Source organism: Copadichromis virginalis, linkage group LG9 (genome assembly GCF_057382275.1).
Source record: "Copadichromis virginalis isolate Kocher_CV1m ecotype Utaka linkage group LG9, C_Virginalis_male_GT1.1, whole genome shotgun sequence".
Lineage (NCBI taxonomy): Eukaryota > Metazoa > Chordata > Actinopteri > Cichliformes > Cichlidae > Copadichromis > Copadichromis virginalis.
This window is the reverse complement of record NC_140626.1, coordinates 31,816,791-31,840,268: the sequence shown is the minus strand read 5'-3', so window position 1 is coordinate 31,840,268 and position 23,478 is coordinate 31,816,791. Positions and strand designations below refer to the sequence as shown.

General features: G+C 45.5%; 2 protein-coding genes across 4 annotated transcripts in view; both read right to left on the bottom strand.

The window, feature by feature from the left end:
• LOC146702240 (uncharacterized) overlaps positions 1-18,307 on the bottom strand; it is an 83,347-nt gene extending 65,040 nt beyond the window's left edge. The window contains exon 1 of the mRNA XM_085468999.1: positions 18,257-18,307. The gene's annotated coding sequence lies outside the window, so the exon portion shown is untranslated. The remainder of the gene's footprint in view (positions 1-18,256) is intronic.
• LOC146702239 (uncharacterized) lies at positions 88-18,322 on the bottom strand. Of its 3 annotated transcripts, XM_085469012.1 has the most exons (4): positions 18,257-18,318; positions 2,462-2,750; positions 2,263-2,322; positions 88-2,189 (listed from the first exon to the last, which is right to left on the bottom strand). In XM_085469012.1, exon 4 carries the CDS (start codon positions 2,152-2,154, stop codon positions 1,036-1,038), a length of 1,119 nt encoding a protein of 372 aa, XP_085325138.1. In that variant the 5' UTR covers positions 2,155-2,189; positions 2,263-2,322; positions 2,462-2,750; positions 18,257-18,318; the 3' UTR covers positions 88-1,035. The 3 variants fall into 3 exon arrangements, with proteins under 3 accessions (XP_085325138.1, XP_085325139.1, XP_085325137.1); XM_085469013.1 differs by lacking the exon at positions 2,462-2,750 and having other exon boundaries at positions 18,257-18,322; XM_085469011.1 differs by lacking the exons at positions 2,263-2,322; positions 2,462-2,750 and having other exon boundaries at positions 18,257-18,319.
• Positions 18,323-23,478: the final 5,156 nt, after the last annotated feature.

Sequence of the window (23,478 nt, the reverse complement as noted above, 5' to 3'; positions counted from 1 at the left end):
TACAGAGGAAGAAATAAACAAATAATTATACTGCAATTAATTTTAAGCAGTGTGTAATTATTCAGAAAAAAAAACCTGAAAGACACGTCACATCTTTCTACATTTTATTTTTCATATGATTCAGTTAATCTTTTACATCCTGCCTGGATAAAATGACGAAAATATATGACTTACAATAAAAATATTTTTACTGCAACATAACAAAAAATGAAGGTTTGTGTCTTCATGGAGCAAAACACACTCACATCCTGTAAGAAAACAGACCACTGAAAACATTAAATATATTCTTACCCACGTGTAATTTTCCACATACTGCCTGTTTAAAATGACACAAATTTATGAATTTACTTTTTTTTACTGTAACATTAAAAATTGCAGGAACGGTTGTGTCCTTCTGGAGCAAAACAGACTCACACAATATTGTAAGACAATAGAGCCCATTTAAAACACATTTCCTGTGAGTTACAACAGAAGTGGCGCAGCACTGCCACTGATAATTACCTCACAATGAACAGCCAAATAAACAGTAACAGGTCTGACAGTTTGACCCAGAAGGTGAACTCTTCTGACATTTTGCTTTTCTTGTGATCAGATGATGGGAGTAATGTTTGCTCTGCATGCTGTTTGTGGACACAGCCAGTGAAGTTAAACTCGCTAAACTTGTGTTGGGATAACTAACTCCATAAGCTAAGATTTTGTAATCGCGGCTCGATCGCTTCACAACATTCATGATCTTCTCTTAAACTCTTTTTCTTTCCATCCTGTCTTGCAGCTCTATTGTCATCATCCTTTCCTGAGTATTGCCCTCTCTTTGAAAAAGGAAGAAGGCGCTCAGAATTGATGTAATCCTGCCCCCACCTTCAACCCAAGTATGTGTGGTAGTCACTGCTACCACACAAACATGTCCTGAACCACGCTCACATACTTCTCTGTCACTTCTGACTTCATCATGCAGTACCACAGTGCCTCTTTTTGCACCCTTTCATGTTTTCACTAGATCTACAAAGACAGTGACGCTCTGACTTTCTCAGGAAATTAAAGCTGAATTCTGTGAAGCCTGATCTCAAGCTTTTTAAGTTTTACGCAGCATCCAGAAGAACTTTTGTTCAGATCCCCCGTTTCTCCCACTGTGTTCAAATGAACCCTGTCAGGGTAATGTCCCATTGGTCTGCCACTTTTCTCACAGGAGGACACTTTGTGGGTCTTTTGATGGCTCAATAGACTTTTGTAATGGATGAAAGCCTTTCCACAGTCACCACATACAAATGATTTAACTCCAGAGTGGGTGCGCTGATGTGATTTTAAGCCAGTCATGTGAGTAAAAGCCTTTCCACAGTCACCACATACAAATGATTTAACTCCAGAGTGGATGAGCTGATGCATTTTTAACCTACTAATCCCAGTAAAAGAATTTCCACACAGATCACAGACAAATGATTTACCTCCAACATGGATCATATAATGTCTGTTAAAGTGAGTTTTTAGAGTAAAAGACTTTCCACACTGATCACAGCTGAATGGTTTCACACCGGTGTGGATCAGCTGATGTCTTTTTAAGCTGGCTCTATGAGTAAAGGTCTTCCCACATTGATCACAGCTGAATGGTTTCACCCCTGTGTGGATCAGCTGATGTGATTTTAAGTGACCAATCTGAGTAAAAGACTTTCCACACAGATCACAGCTGAAAGCTTTAACTTCAGTGTGGATGACCTGATGTAATTTTAAGCTCCATCTATGAGTAAAGGTCTTCCCACATTGATCACAGCTGAATGGTTTCACCCCTGTGTGGATCAGCTGATGTGCTTTTAAGTGACCAATCTGAGTAAAAGACTTTCCACACTGATCACAGCTGAATGGTTTCACACCGGTGTGGATCAGCTGATGTGATTTTAAGTTGCATCTTAGAGTAAAGGTCTTTCCACACTGATCACAGCTGAATGGTTTCACACCGGTGTGGATCAGCTGATGTGATTTTAAGCTACCAATCAGAGTAAAGGTCTTTCCACACTGGTCACAGCTCAAGCTTCTCTCCTCCCCGTTGGCGCGCTTGCGTCTTCTGGGCTGCTTCATAGCAGGAAAAGTCTTTTCCACAGGGATCGCCGCTGGCTCATCTTTACTTTCTGGTGCTGGATGTTTTTGGTTGATGTCATCCATGTGCTGAGGTTTCGGCCTGCTTTCACTTCTTTCTCCTGTAATGACAAAGAACCCAAACAGTGACATCAGGTCTATACCTTCAGCTCATCCACAAGTGCCCCCTCTTACCTCACAAAGATAAACAGTTTCACCATCTGCCAAACGTCTCAGGTGCCTGGGGACGCTATGCTGTGGTAAACATTCGAAGTGAGCTCATTTTGGGGATAAAAGTAGTAAAAGTTCAAGATTGTGAATAAAATTTTGGCTTGTGTGACTTCAAAGTTTTTTAGTTTTTACTTTGTTCAAATTTGAAGAACATCACACTTACAATGTGCAGTTCAGGTTGTATGTGTGAGAGCTGTACAACCAAATCCACACTGACTCAGATTTCCCTCTGATTAACCACGAGGGTGACACACAGTTATCAAAGTCTGCAGACACTGTCAGCTGCAATCAACACCTTTGTGGTGGAGGTGTGGTCCGGGGCGCGGCTGCAGGGGAGGAGTGGTGCAGTGAGCTCGACGGGGCGGTGCTGGTAAGAACAGCTGATGGCGATTTTGGACTGATGGTGGTTTTCCTTCCCTTTATATAGTGAGGCGGAGAGGAGTGGAGGAGCGCTAAGGGAAAAGAGACACACATCAGCTGGGATCGAGAGCTGTCAGTCTGTGCGTCATATTGTCTGCTGTGTAAATATCAATAAATGTGGTTCTTGGCAATACGGATCTGCGTGTGTGTGTGCTTGGGCCTGGTATACTCCACAAGTGGTGCCGAAACCCAGGAGCCTGCCGGTGTGGGGATGTCCGACCCGCAGGCTGCGCCGCCCGCCCAGCCTTTGCAGTATTTGGCGCAGATGCTGGCGGAGATGGCAAAGATGAGCCACGACCAGGCACGACCCGCCGAAGCCCCCACCGCTGTCGGTGGCGGTGCCCCGGATGGGGGACGGGGACGACCCCCAGGTTTTTCTGGAGACTTTTCATGCCACGGCGGAGGCCTGCCAGTGGCCGCAGGCAGAGTGGGCTCCGCGTTTGCTGCCTCTGTTGTCAGGGGAGGCTCGGACGGCGGCCCTGGGTCTGCCGCCGGCTTCGAGGGGCAGCTTCCAGGACGTGAGCCGGGCGGTGGTGGACAGGTTGGGGCTCACCGCTGAAGATCATCGCCGGCGATTCCGGGCCTGTCGGCTGGCCGTGGCGGATCGGCCGTTTGCTTGGGCCCGGAAGCTGCATGACGCGGCCGTAGGCTGGCTGCAGCTGGGATCGTCAGAAGGCGAGATGCTGCTGGTGGGCAAAGTGGTGCTGGAGCAGTTTGTGGAGGGGCTGCCTGCAGAGACGGCGAGATGGGTCAGGTGTCACCGTCCCGCGAGTCTGGAGGTGGCGGTGACGTTGGCGGAGGACCACCTTGCCGCTAGAGCGGGGGAGCCCCGGGACAGCGGCCGGAGGCCGAACAGACAAGCCCCGGTGCCGGCACCGAGGCGCCGGATGCCTGTGCCAGGGCAGGCAGAGCGGACGCTGGTGTTGAGCCCTACTAATCCTTTTGCTGCGTTTGTGCCTTCCCAGGGACCGGACCTAAGCAGCGCTGCCCCTGAGCCACGGAGAGCAGCACAGACGCCGGGGCAGGAGTGCTGGAAGTGCGGACAGCCAGGACACCTGAGGAGGGACTGTCCTCTGATGGAGGTGGGGCAGGTGTTCCGCGTTGCCGGTGCTCCAGCGCCCTCTCCCGGTCCGGGAGGGACATACAGCATTCCGGTAAGGACTCGAGGGGGTATACGCCATGCTTTGGTGGACACAGGCTGCACGCAGACCCTCGTGCACCAAAGTTTGGTTCGCCCCGGGGCATTGCTGGAGGCAGAATGGGTGGAGGTGAGGTGTGTGCATGGTGATGTTCACAGGTATCCCATAGTGCCGCTGTTATTGAAGTATAAGGGTAAAACGCATAGAATAACGGCTGCGGTTAGCCCGCGCCTGTCGCATCCCCTAATTCTGGGCACAAATTGGCCGGGGTTTTGTCATCTGTTGGGACAGTACGCGGGGGTGCGGTCACGACCGCTAGTAGCATGTAGTGTCTGCGCGGCGCTCAGTGGTGACGCGGGGTTGTCCGACACTGACTCTGGGGAGGGGGAGACGGCGAGTCCTTCACAGGTAGTCCCGCCGGCTCCGGAAGTTCCCCCCACGGGTGATTTCCCACTGGAGCAGTCTCGTGACGATACCCTACGCTCAGCCTTTGACCAAGTGATTGAGATTGATGGTCACGTGGTGCGCCCTGAAGCCGTGCGAACCTACCCACGCTTCATTTTGTCGAAAGATGGGTTATACCGAGTGAGTCGTGACGCTCGCACGGAGGTGATGCACACCCAGCTGTTGGTGCCGCAGGGCCGCCGGGAAACGATTTTCCAGGCGGCTCATTATAACCCCATGGCAGGGCATATGGGATACGAAAAAACTCTGGAGCGAATAACGGCCCGATTTTATTGGCCGGGCATCCGAGCGGATGTGCGCCGCTGGTGCGCGTCCTGCCCGGACTGCCAACTTGTTAATCTGCCGGCCATACCAAAAGCGCCTTTGCGTTCGCTTCCACTCATAGAGGTCCCGTTCGAGCGCATTGGCATGGACCTCATCGGGCCGTTTCACCGGAGTGCACGCGGCTACCGCTTTGTGTTAGTCCTGGTGGATTATGCAACGCGGTACCCGGAAGCAGTCCCGCTGCGCACCATCTCTGCAAAGAGATTGTCGAACGGAAGAGCCATAGAAGTTCCGTAGTGTGAAGGTATTTCGGCTATTTCAAGTCTGACAAAAAACAGAGTAGCGTGCACTGTAAATTGTGCCGAAAGCAAGTCTGGAAATACAATAAACTGGTGCATGCGTCACACTATTGTCTGCTGTGTAAATATCAATAAATGTGGTCCTTGGCAATACGGATCTGCGTGTGTGTGTGTGCGCTTGGGCCTGGTATACTCCACAACCTTTTATTATAATGCACAGGTGATGTTGTGGATAGGTGTAGCTTTGGGTCACGTGGTGCCGGTAATAGTAATAGTGATTGCTATATCACCTGTTCACATCCCGAGGGAATTTTTGTGAATGAGTGGGTGATGGAGGAAGTCGACCATTGCTGACCGCTCAAGCTTAGAATGTTTTTTTGATCACTGTTTTTCTACAGATTTTAAGGATTTGATAACAAACAAAGAAGTTTTTAATCTGGAACTTTGACATACGTTTTGAACTGCGGGCGCGTCAACATTATTCCCCTATTCAGCTGCTCGGCAACTCAAAGGCTTGACAGTCGCCAATATTTGTCAGCAAAAACGTGCGACGGCAATGGAGCCTCCCGCAATCAGCGCTGAATAAACGCCGACGCGAGCCCACACGCCATCGCCACTACACCCATAAAATCGGCTAGTCTGACAGATAAGGAGAAGACGACGGTGGTATGTAAACTGTGTTATTGTGCTGCGTGTTGTTTGTTTGAACGCAGTTTGGATTCTGACCATACGAAGATGTTTTCGTGACACGCCCACCGCTACGTTTGCTGTTGGATTTGGTGTGTGTGTGTGTGCTGTGGCTCTGCAGGCATTCAACTGAGTTTGAAGGAATCGCTGTTGCCTTTGTTTTGGATTTTGGCATGCTGCTTATGTTGAATGCTTAAAATGACTGGATCGCAGGCTGCATCTGTTGTTGGAAAAACTGAAAAGGATAAAAGATTAATTTCCCTCACTGAGAAAGCTCTTGCAAACAAAATTGAAACCATCCAAACAGATCGGAAAAGGCATGTAAACAAAATAAAAAGTGTTATTATGGCACTTAAAGAGCTAATGAAAGGTGATAAAAATCATTCACAAGTCAAAAAACAGTTTGATGAGTTAACACACCTGTTCAAGGATGCCAGTGCATTGCATGAATCTTTACTTTCTCTAATCTCATTTGATGAGAAAGATAAACAAAATACATGGTTCTCAAGCATCGCTAAATACAATAAAGGGTTTATGGAGGATGTTAAGATATGGCTTTCTGAAACGTTCGGGGAGGCCATCATCTGACAAAGCACAGTCACAGGAAACTTCCCTGGGAGGAGAAGTGGAGGTGCGAGAACACATTGGAAAATCAAGATGGCGGCGCGCACGGGTGCAGCTCTCCAGTTTGGTGCTCATTTTTACTTTTAATGTGGATATTTTTTAATGTTTGCAACGCCGCCATCTCTTACAGTCGCCAGAACCTAATTGACCTAGGTTTTAAATATAGTTTGTCTGTTTCTGGCGACTATCAGCGAACACAAAACATCCTGGAGGAGATAGCGAGACCGCCGGGGTCACCGTGGATGGTCTGCCCGCCCAGCAAGCGTAGAAGGCGACGGAGGGAAAGAAAGAAGAGGGGATGCCGGTCGGGCTCAGACGCTAGGCTACGCAAACATCCACACCGGCCAGCACTTCCGAGCCTTTTCCTATCGAACGCCAGATCCATCACCCACAAATTGGAGCTACAGATAGCCACCACGAGCTTTGCACGTAACTGCAGCATTATTCTTATTACGGAGACGTGGCTTCACCCGCTGATTCCCGACGCTGCAGTCGAGTTAGCAGGCCGCACGCTACACCGGCATGACAGAAACAGCAACTCAGGTAAAAGCAGAGGAGGGGGGCTATGTGTTTACGTGCATAACGAGTGGTGTTGTAACAGCAGGATCATTCACACACACTGCTCTCCTGATTTGGAGGTTCTGGCAGTCTCGTACAGACCTTTTTACATCCCGAGGGAGTTTAGAGTAGTCATTGTGATAGCTGTTTATATACCGCCGGATGCTAATGTTAGCATGGCTCTTTGCCTCTTGCTCTACACCATAAACAAACAACAGCTTGCCCACCCCGATGGGGTTTTTATTGTCGCCGGCGACTTTAACAAAGCGTGCCTAAAGACTGTGCTTCCTAAATTTGCCCAGTTTGTGGACTTTGCTACGAGAGGAGAACCCACTTTGGACCATGTCTATAGAGATTGACAGACCACGTGACTTTCGCGCATTGCAAAACAATCCAAGTACCGCATCAAATGCAAGCATTTGCAGCACCGCAAAACGTTCATTCTTCGGTTCCAATAAATTCTTGCTTTTTCTTTGCCCCCCAAAAAGGTATGTACAAAACGAAGGAGAACAATCCCGGTCCGTACAAAGACAGACTTGATGAAAAGTCAAAGAAAAGATACGAGGAAAAAAATCAAACCAGTGAAAGGGTTAGACCCTTACGAGCACACAGAGGGACAAAATACGTTAGCATGCTGCCCAACTTTCACCATGCTCATATTTATAATTATACGGTTCTTGGAGTGAGTGCATACACTCGTGAAGTTTAGTACCGTATTTTCACGACCATAAGGCGCACTGTGCTAAAAGGCGCAGTCTCAGTTATGTGTGCCCTTACTGTATTTAACACACACATAAGGCGCACTGGACCATAGGGCGCATACAAGTACCATATGCGTATTTAAAAATAAAGCGGGAGCAAACCTGAATTCGGTACCTTACTCACATTTCTATTGCCGGTAATCGTCATCATCAACAACACACAAGCATACAAGTGTGCATATTTAAAAATAAAGCAGGAGCAACACTGAGTTTGGTACTCACATTTTTATTACCAATAATCGTCATCATCAACAACACACAAGCATACAAGTGTGCGTATTTAAAAATAAAGCAGGAGCAAAACAAAGTTTGGTACTCACATTTTTATCATCAATCAAACCCATCGAAGTCCTCATCCTCTGTGTCTGAATTGAACTGCTGCGCTAAATCTCCATCAAACATGCCAGGTTCACTTTCTTCACTGTCAGAGTCACTTTCCGTGCCGTGCGGCTCCTCGGAAATGATGCCGGCTTTTGCGAAAGCTCGAACAACAGTGCCAGCAGACATGTTAGCCCAAGCATCTACAATCCATTGGCAAATTGTGGCGTAACTCGCCCGGCGCCGCCTTCCACTCTTAGTGAAACTGCGTGGAAAAAACCACCTGGTCTCCTTACATACACCTCCCTCAGCCAGTCTTTCATCATTTCCTCATCCATCCAGCCCTTTTCATTTGCCTTAATGATGATTCCTGCTGGAAACTTCTCTTTAGGCAAAGTCTTTCGCTTAAAAATCACCATTAGCATGGCAGCCAAGCACAACAGTAAAAGAAGACTTTTCATACCCGTTGTGCGTATCGCTACCGTGCTGGTCCCCTTCTTCTCCACAGTGTGACTCACCGGGATGTCAAAAGTGAGCGGGACCTCGTCCATGTTTGTGATGTGGCTGGGCTGGATGTTTTTGTCGCCGATGTGTTTGCTGCAGTAGGAGCGGAAGATGGCCAGCTTTTCCTTATAATCCGCTGGAAGTTGCTGCGCTACCGTAGTTCTGGTCCGGATGGAAAAATGGCACCGTTTCATAAAACGAAAGCACCAAGACGGACCTCCTTGGAAATGTTCAATGTTCATCTCTTCAGCTAGTGAAACTGCTTTTAGCCGAATGGTGACCGTCGAAACGCTTCTCCCGCTCGCTCTTTGCTCGATGATCCACCGCTCGAGTCTTTCCTCCAACTCGGGCCACCTCGCCTTATGTCCGCGGAAACTCAGCTGCGTTTTCTTGACCTGCCGGAGCTTGTTTTCCAGCTTCCTCCATTTGCGAACCATCGATTCGTTAATCTTAAATTCTCTCGCCGCTGCTCGATTTCCATGTTCCTCCGCGTAGCTGATTGCCTTCAGTTTAAACTGTGCTTCGTAAGCGTGTCTCTTTGCCATTTTCAGGGTTGTTAAAACAACGATGTCCTGCATAATGCACATACCTGTTCTTTTATACAGGTATGTGCGATTGTCCCGGTATATACGATCAACGCCCACACTTCACCCTTTAACGTTCTCATGGTGTTCTCTACTACGTCCTCCTTACAACACACAGGGCGCACTGCGCTATAGGGCGCGCCGCACTTTTTGAAGAAAATCTAAGACTTTTAAGTGCGCCTTATGGTCGTGAAAATACGGTAACTTCAGGTCACTGCAACAAGCCCAGGTACAGTTTACCGACGGATGGGTGCAGGACCTTGAAATGCACCGTGTAGAACGAAAGACCATCGTACGTATCATAAGTTTACCAGTCTTACAAATAGTCTTCATAAATACACATTCGTTAACAGTTTATTAATAGGACCTTTGAGCTCAACAATAATTAATTAGTAGTGGAAATAATTTCTGGTACGCATCACAGAAATGTAGCAGTGACAAATATTGTATGCTGTAATCGTACTGGGCAATTAGTGATACAAAACAACTGTTTTATCCTGTGAATAAAAGTATATGTTTTTGTCAATGTACCATGGTAATAACAGAAGCGAAACGCAATATTGTGTCAGGACAATTCACTATTTATGCACAATAAACAAAGGAGCATAGCGCGATAATTTCTGTTCAGCGCCAGACTTGCTTGTAACCTATATCACTAATTATGTTAAGAAAAATGACGCATTAACTACAACAGCAGACTGACCTTTGTGGAAATGCTTGGAGCAGACTAACCTGTGAGCTGGAGTGTTCTGGGACGTTATATTTGGTCTTTGAATGGCTGCAATCCAGTCGCCTCTTTGTTACTTCGGAAACATGGCTCGAACAATTTCTCTTCAACGACGTAATCCGATAACAACCGATCTCTTTACCCGTCGGCTTCCCGTGGCTGTCATGCGACCGGCTATTGCAGTTAATAATACAACAGCTTCTTGCCATTTTTTGTGTTTCTTTTTATCGCTGTATAACCGATTTCAATTGAAAGCCTGCGTGCGCTAGTACCTCTTGCCACGAGTTCCCAGAATTCTTTACGGTTTTACCCCTGAATGACGTCACATTTTCAATCTCTATTCAAACATCAGGCATGCTTTCAGAGCGACACCCCTCCCCCACCTGGCTGGATCTGACCACCTCTGCATGTCCCTCACCCCCACCTACACCCCCCTGCTGAGAAAAATAAAGCCCCAGACAAAGACAATAAAAACCTGGCCTGAAGGAGCCCTTTCTCAACTGCAGGACTGCTTCTCAACAACTGTATGGGATTTATTCTGCAGCCACAACCTCCAGGAGTACACGGACACTGTACTCTCGTACATCAGGAACTGTGTTGACAATGTCACCGTCAACAAAAGGGTCAGGGTGTTTCCAAATCAAAAACCCTGGATGAATAGCAAAGTGCAATCCCTCCTAAAAAGCCGCAACACTGCCTTCAAGTCAGGGGACAGGGCTGCATATAGGGCGGCCAGGGCAGACAGGAGTAGAGGAATCAGAAAAGCTAAGGCTGCCTATAGGAGGAGGATTGAAGATCACTTTGCTGACAACGACCCCAGAAAAATGTGGCAGGGGATCAATCACATTACCAACTACAGAAGCAATAACCAGGCGACATCTAGGACTGATGCCTCGCTGGCTGAGGATCTAAACCGTTTCTTCGCCCGCTTTGAGACGACCAGGCCCCCAGCTGCCACACCACTTCCACCCGCCCCCAGCACTGGCACACTAACACTCAGGGAGCATCAAGTGAGGTGTGTTCTAAGGTCAGTGAATCCCAGGAAGGCGGCAGGTCCTGATGGAATACATGGAAAGGTTCTCAGAGCATGTGCTGACGAACTGACCGGAGTCTTCACTAAAATCTTCAACCTTTCTTTGTCATCAAACACCATCCCGCCCTGCCTCAAAACCTCCACCATTATCCCCATCGCCAAGAAGACAGCTGTGGCCAGCCCAAATGACTACAAGCCTGTTACACTTACGCCTGTAGTGATGAAGTGCTTTGAGAGACTGGTCTGTCAGCACATCAGGGCCAGTCTGCCTCCCACTCTGGACCCCCACCAATTTGCCTAGAGGACAAATCGATCCACCGAGGACGCTATCACCATAGCGCTCCACACTGCGCTGAGTCACCTGGAGCACCAAGGAAGCTATGTGAGAATGCTCTTCCTGGACTTCAGCTCAGCATTCAATCATATCATCCCGGAGATCCTGGTCCAGAAACTGTCTCACCTGGGACTCTCCACCCCCATCTGCCTCTGGAGCAAGGACTTCCTGACAAATAGACCACAGTCTGTCAGACTCGGCCCCCACCAGCACCATCACACTCAGCACCGGGTCTCCACAAGGATGTGTTTTGAGTCCCCTCTTGTTTATGCTCTACACATCCGACTGCTCCCCTACCCATCTCTCAAACACCATCATAAAGTTCGCGGATGACACCACTGTGCTTGGACTCATCTCAAGGGGGGATGAGTCGGACTACAGAGATGAGGTCAACAGACTGACTAAGTGGTGTTCAGTTAACAACCTCCAACTGAACACCACGAAAACTAAAGAACTTATCTTGGACTTCAGGAAGGACAGAGCAGACCCGGCCCCACTCTACATCCACGGGAACTGTGTGGAGAGGGTACACTCCATGAGGTTTCTGGGCGTGCACATCTCTGATGACCTCTCCTGGACTGCAAATACCACAGCGGTGGTTAAAAAGGCCCAGCAGCGTCTCCACTATCTGAAAGTGCTCAGGAGGAACAACCTGGAGGAGAGGCTGCTGGTGACATTTTACAGAGCCACCATAGAGAGCGTCCTAACGTACGGCATAACATCATGGTATGCAGGATGCTCAGCTGCGGACAGGAAAGTACTGCAGAGGGTCATCAACACAGCCCAGAAGATCACTGGCTGCTCTCTGCCCAGCCTGGAGGTCACTGCAAACTCTCGGTACCTCAGCAGAGCTGGCAATATCATCAAGGACCACTCTCACCCCAGCAACCAACTGTTTGAACTATTACCGTCAGGCCGACGGTACAGGTCACATAAAACCAGGACAAACAGATTCAGGGATAGCTTCTTTCCCAGAGCTATCACCGTAGTAAATAAGCACAAAAACAATTGAACCTTAGCTATTCCATACAGTCACTGTCATTATATTATGCTGCTATTCATGCTGTCATTATATTAATGCTGCTATCCTGTATATATTGTACATACTATTGTTTGAGTACTTACGATTGGTTTTTTTTCGTACTTTTTATATTTTACATTTATATTTATTATTGAAACTTGCACCAAGGGAGTGGCACTCCAATTTTGTTGTACTCTGTATAATGACAATAAAGGCTATTCTATTCTATTCTGAAAAGAACCTCAATCATCTCTTAATCCCCAGAATGATGTTAATGATAAAGTGTCGCCATCCGACAGTGTGTCAAATAAAGGCAGTAGGTCAAGCTCAAGAGTATCATCTACTTCATCTGCACGTCTCAGGGCAGAAGCTGAAATGGCCGCCTTGCTCGCACATCAACATGTGCTGAAAGAAAAACACTCTCTTGAAGAACAAGAGGAACTGAGGAGAAAGAACAACTTCAGCTTGAAGCAGATATAGCTGCAACTGTTGCAAAGGTGAACGTGCTAAGAACTGGATCCACTATGCGGAGCGTCACTTCACGGAAATCTAATGGAATGGAATCATATTTTAAAACAAAGGGAAAACGGCCTTGAAATTCTTAATGCGGATGCAGAGACTTTTGTTCCACAGACGCTTACAAAAGGAAATGCAATCACTGGGAATGCAGAGCTTCAAGTAAAAACAGTGCAACAGAATATGAAAAGGGAAAGGCCTGCACCAGCTCTTATGGGCCTTCTGACGCTTTTGGATCAATTCCACCTTTGCCTAAGCCACAAGCTGCTCATCCAGTAGCCAATGAAAATCTGTTGTCCATTATGGAAAAACAAAATGAATTAACTTGTATGTTGGTCTATCAGCAAAGTCTTTCTTCACTGCCCAAAAGGGAGATTCAAACCTTTGATGGTGACCCTTTACATTTTCAGGCTTTTATGCGCTCGTTTGAACAGGTCATAGAAGCAAAGACTGGCGATGCTGGCGACTGCCTGCATTATCTTGCAAAGTACACCAAGGGGCAGCCCAATGAACTTGTTAAAAGCTGTCAACATATGTCTGGAAGTGCTGGATATGTAAAGGCAAAGACTCTGCTGTATGAGCACTTTGGGAATGGACATGTGATTGCATCTGCTTGTTTGAACAAAGTTCACTCATGGTCACTGATTAGATCGGAAGATGGAAAAGCTCTTCAGGCATATTGTTTGTTCTTACGTGGATGCTGCAATGCAATGGAAGAGATTAATGATCTCTCTGAATTAAATACACCTGCCAATATGCTTGCTGTGATTAGAAGACTGCCATATAAGTTAAAAGACAAATGGCGAACAGTACCATGTGACATTCAGGAGAGGCAACATCGCAGAGCCGCATTCATTGACATTGTTTCCTTCCTTGAGCGTCAAGTTAAAATTGCAACAGATCCTGTCTTTGGAAATCTATGTGACATTCCAGCAACACATCTAACAGCCAAGGGCAGCAATGGAGGGAAACGTTCTCCACATCTAAGAGCTAAAGAAAGTAGCTTTGCCACAACAGTCTCTGATGTTGAGAGACAGAATCAGACAGGGGCTCAAGATCGTCACAGCACTGTGAAGGCTTGTTTTTTTTTCTGCAAAGGCAGACACACACTGGAGTCATGTGCTCTGCTTGATAAGAAACCTCATAATAAGAAGATTTCTTTTCTTAAAAAGAATAGCATCTGTTTTGGCTGTTTGTATACTGGGCACATAAACAAAGAATGCAGAAAACGCCTTTCATGTAAAATCTGTGGTCTCTGACATGCAAGTATACTCCATATCCACCACAAAGAGAAGAATGAAGTCAAACCTAATAATGAGGCAGATAACATTCCTGTTACGATCCAGACTAGTGGTCTTACTGGGGCCGGTGAACAGGACTGTAAGCTTGCCATTGTGCCAGTTAAAGTAAAATCAAAGAGAGGTCAAAGAATAGTGGAAACGTATGCCTTTCTGGACCAAGGGAGTTCAGCATCCTTTTGTACAGTGGGTCTTATGGACAAGCTGAATTTTTCTGGGAGGAGGACAAAGATTCTCCTGCGCACCATGGGACAGGAGAAAGTGGTGGACAGTTTCATTGTACCTGAACTTGAAGTTGCTGGATTGGACAGTGACATGTACTGTGATATGCCTAACCTCTTCACTCAGCATAAAATGCCTGTAGATATTGGTAACATCCCAAATCAACAGGACCTGGATGACTGGCCACATTTGAAGCATGTTCATTTGCCAGAAATTAAGGCCAATGTGGAGCTTTTGATTGGCATGAATATGCCCAGAGCTCTAGAACCTTTGGAGGTCATCCGGAGTGTAGGTGATGGACCTTTTGCCATTAGGACTGTGCTTGGCTGGACAGTGAATGGGCCACTTAATCGAGAATGCTGTGGAAGGCCAGGATGTTTGGCAACAGTTACTGCCAACAGAGTTTCTGCTGTCAACCTGGACAAGCTATGGAAACAGCAGTTCCAAGATGGACTTTCCAGAGAGCAGCGATGATGAACAGATGGGGCTGTCAAAGGAAGACTTGAAGTTCCTGGAATTGGCCAGCAAGTCGGTGACTTTGGGGGATTGGCACTACAGCATTGCCCTGCCACTGAAAGACCGAGACATAAGAATGCCTGACAACCGTGCAATCGCTGAGCAACGAGCCTTAGGTTTGAAGAAAAGGTTAATCAGAGATAAAGACTTTCACAAAGACTACACTGCCTTCATGACAGATCTCATATCTAAAGGATATGCAAAGAGAGTGCCAGTCGCAGAATTAGAGCGCAGTGATTGGAAGCTTTGGTATATCCCTCACCATGGGGTTTACCATCCTACCAAGGGGAAGATGTGGGTCGTCTTTGACTGTGCAGCATCATTCCAGGGTGTCTCTCTTAATGCGCAGCTCCTGAGTGGTCCTGACTTAACAAACTGTTTGGTTGGCGTACTGACGAGGTTCAGAAAAGAGCCTATTGTTTTGATGTCTGACATCGAGGCTATGTTTCACCAGGTGCATGTGCCAGAGGAAGATGCTGACCTTTTGAGGTTTCTTTGGTGGCCCGGTGGTGATTACAATCAGAGCATGCAGGAGTACAGGATGGGTGTTCATTTGTTTGGGGCAACGTCCTCTCTGAGCTGTGCTAACTACGCCCTGCGGAAATGCGCAGAGGACAACAAAGCATACTTCAGCCAGCAGGTGACTGACACCATTCTGTATAGTTTTTATGTGGATGACTGCCTTGCTTCAATATGCTCTGAAGAAGAAGCCATCAATCTTTACTCAGACCTCAGAGACATTTGCACCAAGGGTGGTTTCCACTTAACAAAGTGGATCAGCAATAGCCGCAGCGTTTTGGCAGTTATACCTGAGGAGGAAAGAGCAAATGAAGTTAAGGACCTAGACCTGGATTGTGACCTTTTACCTATTGAGCGGGCATTGGGAGTGAAGTGGTGCCTGCAGTCAGATGCATATAAGTTCTGCATATCCATCCCAAACAGACCATTGACTGGGAGAGCGATCCTATCCACAGTAAGCTCCTTCTATGACCCTCTGGGGTTCCTTGCTCCTGTTATCTTCACAGCCAAGAGAATCCTTCAAGATCTGTGCCAGAGGGGGATAGGATGGGATGATGCTATACCATCAGCAGTTGCTCAAGAGTGGAAAAGCTGGGTAGAAGAATTGCATCTGTTGAACAACATCAGCACGGGACGATGTTTAAAACCTTCTGATTTTGGACAGACGACCACTGCTCAGTTGCACCACTTTGCAGATGCGAGTGAGTGAGAAGGGCTATGGGGCCGTTACCTACCTGTTGCTGTACAACAGTCGCTCACAGATGCACAGTTCCTTCATAATGGGAAAATCCAGGGTGGCACCTTTAAAACCAGTCACAATCCCTCGCATGGAATTGACGGCAGCAGTGGTAGCAGTTTGCATGGATAGAATGTGGAGGAGGGAGTTGAGACTACCTCTCCTAAACTGTCTTTTGGACGGACAGCACCGCAGTGTTGAAATATATAAACAATGAGACTTCCAGGTTCCGTGTTTTTGTGGCGAACAGAGTGTCAGAAATCCTCAAGGCTTCTAGTGCCTCCCAATGGAGGTATGTGAACACCACACATAACCCTGCGGACCTTGCCTCCAGAGGTATGAAGGCAGAGACCTTTTTACGTGACACTGAATGGATATCTGGTCCTGCATTTCTTACACAGCCAGAGAACAATTGGCCTGTGAACCCAGAAAACTTGCAAGAACTTCCACATGAAGATCCTGAAGTTAAGGTGTCTGCTGCCATCGAGGTCTTACAAGCACACGATGATGATCATCCTCTGACCCTTTTAATCCATCGTGCCTCATACTGGACTCGTCTCATCAGGGTGATGGGTTGGATTTTGAGGTTCAAGACATTGGACGAGGAAGGGCTCCAAACTGCTCTTTGTGAAGTGGAGTCAGTCCTCAACAGTAGACCCATTACGCTGGAATCCACTGATCCAAATTATTTGGAAGCATTAACACCAAACCATCTCCTTCTCAAGTCCAACCCGTCTTTACCACCTGGCCTGTTCCGCCTGTTCTACGCACGTAAACGATGGAGGTAAGTTCAATATATATCTGACCTGTTTTGGAACAGATGGACTAAAGAGTACTTGCCACAACTTCAGCAGCGCCAGAAATGGTGAAGGATTAAATGCAACTTTGTTCCTGGAGATGTGGTCCTTATAGTGGATGATTCTGCACCTCGTGGTTCATGGATCATTGGGAGAGTCACCGGAGCTGCACCAGATGAAAAGGGGCTTGTGCGTCAGGTCTGGATTAAGACCCCAACCAGCCATGTGTGCAGACCCGTCACAAAGATATGCCTTCTTCAGGAGGCCTCTGACCCATGACGATGACATTTTTGACACAGAGTGACATAACTAACTTTGAATTGACTTTAATGTTATGAGATGTACATCACAGACTGACTATATTTAGGCTAAGTGCTGGTAACCTCTGGCCTATGAATGACTGACCGTGTGCAGACAGAAGAAAAGAAGAGAAGAAATGAGAAAATAACTTTGGTGGACTTTTGAGTATGTTACGTTGTCTCACTGGGTGTCTGTGATGTGATGAAGTGTGTCTGTGATGTGATGAAGTGTGTGTTGTGAGTTATGGTGTTGGATGTGTAATTATTACTGTAAGAATGTAATAATTAGGGGCTGGAATGTTATGGATAGGCGTAGCTTTGGGTCACGTGGTGCCGGTAATAGTGATTGCTATATCACCTGTTCACATCCCGAGGGAATTTTTGTGAATGAGTGGGTGATGGGAGAAGTCGACTTTTGCTGACCGCTCAAGCTTAGAATGTTTTTTGATCACTGTTTTTCTACGGATTTTAAGGATTTGATAACAAATAAAGAAGCTTGCAATCTGGAACTTTGACATACGTTTTGAACTGCGGGCGCGTCAACATTATTCCCCTATTCAGCTGCTCGGCAACTCAAAGGCTTGACAGGCGCCAATAGGTGAGTTATAATGCATCTCCACTAGAAGATGGTCCCCTGTTATCTACTTTTTCACAGGCAAGCGTGGGTGAGAGTCTACAGCATTCTACCCCCCAAGGACACGTAGTCTAATGCCTTTATTTTTCATGACCATGTCCACTTAATACTGCACTATATGGTTATATGGCATTTTAGTTAATATACAGCATAGAATTGAGGCACTTCAAATATTTTCATCTCAACACCTCCTCCCTGGAGATAAGGAGTCTCACTATCTGCCTAATGTCTCATGGTGCCTGGGAGTGTCAGTCCAACTCACTCACAATACCCATCTGTGTGTGGAATAACATATTTGATGTTTTCCTATATGTAGAACAAAGTCGCACAAAATGTACTATAGATATTACTAAAGTGATATTGTCAAAACATATGATCAACACATAAAATAAAGAAATGTCCATCACAAGAGTTAGCAGCTTACACAAGAACAGAAAGAATATGAAAGAAAAGTGGAAAAGGAAAACAGAGCATTTTTAATGAAGTCATGATCACTCCACAGACATCACCTTCATATGAAGGGAAACAGAGAGTTGAACTCAAATGATAAACCATTAAGTTCCTGAGGCAGACAAACAGAGAGGCTAAACAGAAGGCAGAAATCAAACCAAAATGAGCTAAGAGAGAGAGACCCTGTAGAAAATGATGAAGTTAAGCAACCAGTGTAGTTATAACTGACTTACTCTGGATCTCCTCTCAGACTCAGGAGGGGGCGAGCGGGCCGGCTTTGTAGTTGGAGTCGGACCAGCAGAGACAATGGGCTCACTGACCTCCACTCCCCAAGTCAGTCACCACGAGGACAAGTTCTTTGTTTAGAGATGATTTAATCCAAGCTCACCAACAACATCATTCAGCTGTCCTCGTCAGAACTAATGAAATAAAAGCAGTTACATTTAGAAACGTCAGTTTACTAAACATAAAAATATTGCTCTATTAGCCTCGCTCACATGTTCTGTAAAGATTAAATGACTTAAATCATCACGCTGTTTACAAAAACACATTGTTACCAAACTCAGCGAACAATTGCGCATCCAGAAATAACTGTTTCATGTCGTTTGACATGGAAACTTAAATTTACAAAGACACACTGAACGCACCTTCCTACCAGCTGTAACCTAAAGCTGGGCAGACGCTGTGCGATTTTTTCAGTCGCATTATTCAGCTTCTGCTCGAACTGCACGATTGACTCGCAGGGGTTAGAAGTTCGTAGGTCACGATGCAGAGTCTCACACTATACGGCCCGATGCTCTGATGCGACCCGAGTGCTCACACTGTGCGTCCATAAAATGAAGGTTATAACAGAAATTCTGTCGCTCGCTCTCCCTCTCTGCCTTTCACTCACACAGACACGCACACCACCACCATCAACTTTGCTAAATTGCTAATGAAAAACATGATCAGCTGTGTTTGAGCAGCAATGTAAATCCAACTATTTTCCCGGTTGTGTTTGCGCGTGCGCAGTGCGAGAAGCTGCGGTGACACCCTCCCGAGCAAGCGATTTATGTTCGGGAGCTGCTCGGAGGTGTTAATCGCTTCTCGTTACCCCCACGTATACTACACGACGCACGATGAAGGCCAAAACCGGGCCGATCGACAAAACGGTCGCACGACTCAAAAACTGGCTCAAAATGGGCCAAAAATCGCACAGTGTGAGCCCAGCATAACAGGAGAACGAACGTTCGTCTTCGCAGCTGCAATACACACCTCACAACACGCCGTTCATCAATTACATTAAACACGAGGCGTCGCCACAATACTTTGATACGGGTTCTTCAACAAGTGCCCTACTTTTAAAACTGTGGCAAGACACAGCAAAGAGCACAGTACGCACACCTCTTCTTCTTCGTCTCCTCCCCTGCTTCTTCTTCTTCTTCTTAAGTTTTATTGGCGGTTTGCAAACAATAAAATGGTGCGTTACTGCCACCAACTGGTATGGAGTGTCGACCCTCAAGCCCTCCTCAAATGTTTACTCTCTTTTAAAAAGTGGAATAGGGCCTGATAACACTCACGTCTTGAGTCCTTTTGCAGTAAATCAATAAGATCCAGTTTAATTTTTATGTTACTGAGGTTTTGGATCAGTTACCTTTTCTCCACCTGATATTTCTGACAGTGTAATCTAACACGTTCTATAGTTCACCCTTCTCTGCAGTGATCACGTTTCCCTGCATCATGTTTCCCTGTCATGAATAGTTTTGTGTTCAAACCAGTATGTCCAAACCTTATTCTAGAAATGACCACCTCCTCACGCCTACTCCAAACTGTGCTCCTCATTTCTCCTGCTCTCCTTTGAATTTTATTACAAGCATCGTCCCCTCCTTTCTTTATCCATTGTATTTCTCCCTCTTCTGAAACCACTTTGATGTTTAGATATGTATCCTTTATTTTCTATATAACACATTAATTTGTCATTTATTATTCGCTCCGTAATTTTAAAGATAAATGGTAAATGGCCTGTGTTTATATAGCGCTTTACTAGTCCCTAAGGACCCCAAAGCGTTTTACATATCCAGTCATCCACACATTCACACACATGATGGCAGCTACATTGTAGCCACAGCCACCCTGAGGAGCACTGACAGAGGCGAGGCTGCCGGACACTGGCGCCACCGGGCCCTCTGACCACCACCAGTAGGCAACGGGTGAAGTGTCTTGCCCAAGGACACAACGACCGAGACTGTCCAAGCCGGGGCTCGAACCGGCAACCTTCCGATTACAAGGCGAACTCCCAACTCAGATGTTAAAGCTATGAGACTGTAATTTCCTGGATTTGTATCATCCTTTCCTGGTTCATGTATGGGCACAACCACAACCTCTTTTTTAAAGTGATTTAATAAATCATCCGTATCTTCTATCTGTTTCAGTAAAGCCCTATTCTCTATGATGGCATTACTCTTCCTCTTCACCCTTCTTCACTAATATTGCCTGAACTGTGGATTTTAACAAACGTTTTTGCCAACACATTTGCCTTCTCCTCATTTTTTACTGCTCTTGCCTCTCCATTCCTCAAGATTGGACATCCATACTCCTCGTTTATTCCATCCATCTGACCGTACCAGCTTTATTTATATGGTTTTATGTTAACGTTTATATAGCGCTTTAAAAAGTACTGTATATATACAGGTAGATTTAAACAAATAAACAAAATAAAATAATTTCATTAAAAATGTTTTTAAAGAAAGTTGAGTCAACCCCTTAAAATAGTGCCAAAGGCTTCAGCAAATCAGTATGTTTTCAGATAAGTTTTAAACTCAGTTATGCTGTCTCATAACACTCCTTTGATAAGATGGGCTTTATTTTGGCTAATTGCCTCAAATATAAAAGCTTGATCTTAAGACCTTATCGCCCGATTTGCCACCTCTGAGACTGCATTACAAGTAGAAGAATTTAATCAGCAACCTCAACATTTATATCAATCTTTTGTATTTCCTGGTCACTGACTAATCTAAATGTTTACCAATCAGCAGTACTGCAACACCACTTCTAAACACCCCCTTTGTCATGTTTCTCTACATTCAGCTCTATCTCAGTCATAGGATAGCGGTCTTTACCTACGGTCGGTACCTGCCATGAACAAATACCTGCCAATGAGTCTGACACTATTGTGAGGTCAGTTGCTGATTCTGAACTTGTTCTAACATTCACTCTTGGACAGAGGTGGGTAATGTCGAGATGAAATATTATTTTATATTCATAATCAATATTACTGTTGTATCATTTATGATTTATCATTGTAATCTTTCATTGACACATTTATTGAAACTGGTGAGGTTATATTAAAGTCTGTATTTCACGGGTTGGCATAAGCACATAATCTTTCATTGCAGGTGCAACTGTAATCATGTTATACACATATTGCATAATTAAAGGGTTGAAGCTCGGTCAAGTTAATTAATGGTTTGAAGCTACGGGCAGCGCGATGTCTGGCCGATCAATGGAGCAAAGTTCAGCTATTGAAAGGTTGCCTACATGTTTATCGTATAATTTACTGCATATTGCCTGTGTGCATTCAGCAGCCTCCTGCATTGAAGTTTGCCTGGTAACAGAGGACGTAGAGGGGGGTCAGGCGCTAAGGTCACAACACAGACACATAGTCTGCCTGAGGGAACTGATTGCAAAGGCTGTGTACCTGTATACGTGACAGTTTAGTTCTGATTAGTCCAGTGTAAGAGTGTAATGACAGGATGCATCTGTTAGGTGGAGGAACATCGGAAGGAACTGTTCTTTTTGGAATATCTCCTGAGATAGAATTACTGGAACATGCATGTTGTTTTTCATCTGTAGTGACGCATGTCACCATGGTCATCATGTCTATAAGTATCACACCCCAACTATTGTTCGGGGAAGATCGATGCTGTTTGAGTGATCGTGCTCGACTTCCCCCCATATACGTTTCAATAAAATCCTTGTTTTGGCGCACCGTACTGGGACTCTGCAGTCGTTGTCTTTCCTCAAAATACGAATCAGGTAACAGTAGTAACGAGTTACATTTACTCCATTACATTTACTTGAGTAAGTTTTTGAAAAAAATGCACTTTTAAAGTATCTTTTTTGCACGATACTTTTTACTTTTACTTGAGTACATTTGTGAAGAAGAAACGGTACTTTTACTCCGCTACATTTGCAAAATTCGACTCGTTACTTTTTAAAAAAATAATTAGTTTAACACATTAGATAACATGACGTCAGTGGAGTTTCTGGTAACTTTTTTTACCAATGAGATGTGGCCATGCAGTCACATGACCAGTTTGAAGCTGTGGTGGGCAGAGCGGCCCAAGCGTTTCAAAGTAGCGACACATGGAAAGAAGAAACATGAAAACATTGCAGAGTCTACGCTAGAGCTGAAGAGGATGAACAGCATTTTCCTCACATGCAAAGAATGTTTCGTTTAAAAGCAGCACAAAGGAACAGCTATGTCTGCAGTGTCGGTGTCTTCGGTGAGAGCCAAAACAAACCAACTTTTCAGCGTGAAAAAACTCAACTCGTGTAACCTGAGGAAATGGTACGTTTTCTCTAAATATCTTTTTAGCTGTGGCTAGCTGGATGTCAGCAGCTGTGTCGTGCTGGAGCTGCGAGTCATATTTTCGGCACCACGTTGTAGTGAGATAAGTTTGTAGGTGTTTTGTGCAGCTTCGGCTGTCCTTTTAAAAGGGAGATTTTCCTGCCGTTTTCATCAGATTCCACTACACTGCATTTTCGCAGGAAATGCAACCTTTTCTAGCTTTTATTTAACATTTAATTAACAATATATATTTTTGAATTTAAGCTAGAACAAGACTTGGCATTATTTAAAGGATATGCTTATGTCTGTGACGTTACCCCAATTAAATTGGACTCACGTCTTGAAAGTTGGTCTGCTAAAGGATTACCTACATTTGATAGTCTGATTAAAGATGGGAATTTAATTAGTGTTGATACATTGAAACAAAAATACAATCTGGAAAGACAGGATTCATGCCGATACTTGCAAATAAGGAACTAAAGACGACGATGAGAGTGGCGTCGGACACTAATGTAGATTTGATAGCAACGCTCAAAAAGGCATGTAGTGGCGAAGTCAACAAAAAACACATTTCCTCTTTGTATACATTTTTACAAATAAGATATTATGGGAGAAGGAGGGAGGAGTGTGCATAACACAGGATGAATGGACTCAAATATGGAAACAACAATGGAAATGCACTACCTCACAAAGATGGAGGGAATTTGGATGGAAAATTTTGATTAGGTTCTTTATCACCTCTTACCAAAAGACTCATTATGATGGGAATCCCCCGTATGCTGGAGAAAATATGGACACAGACGAGTACACCTCTGACATTTGCAGGCAGAACTTTAAACCTTGGGTGAAATGGGGTCAATGCAGTTCTTAAGCATGCATACAAATGTTCATTAGTCAGCTGTGAGC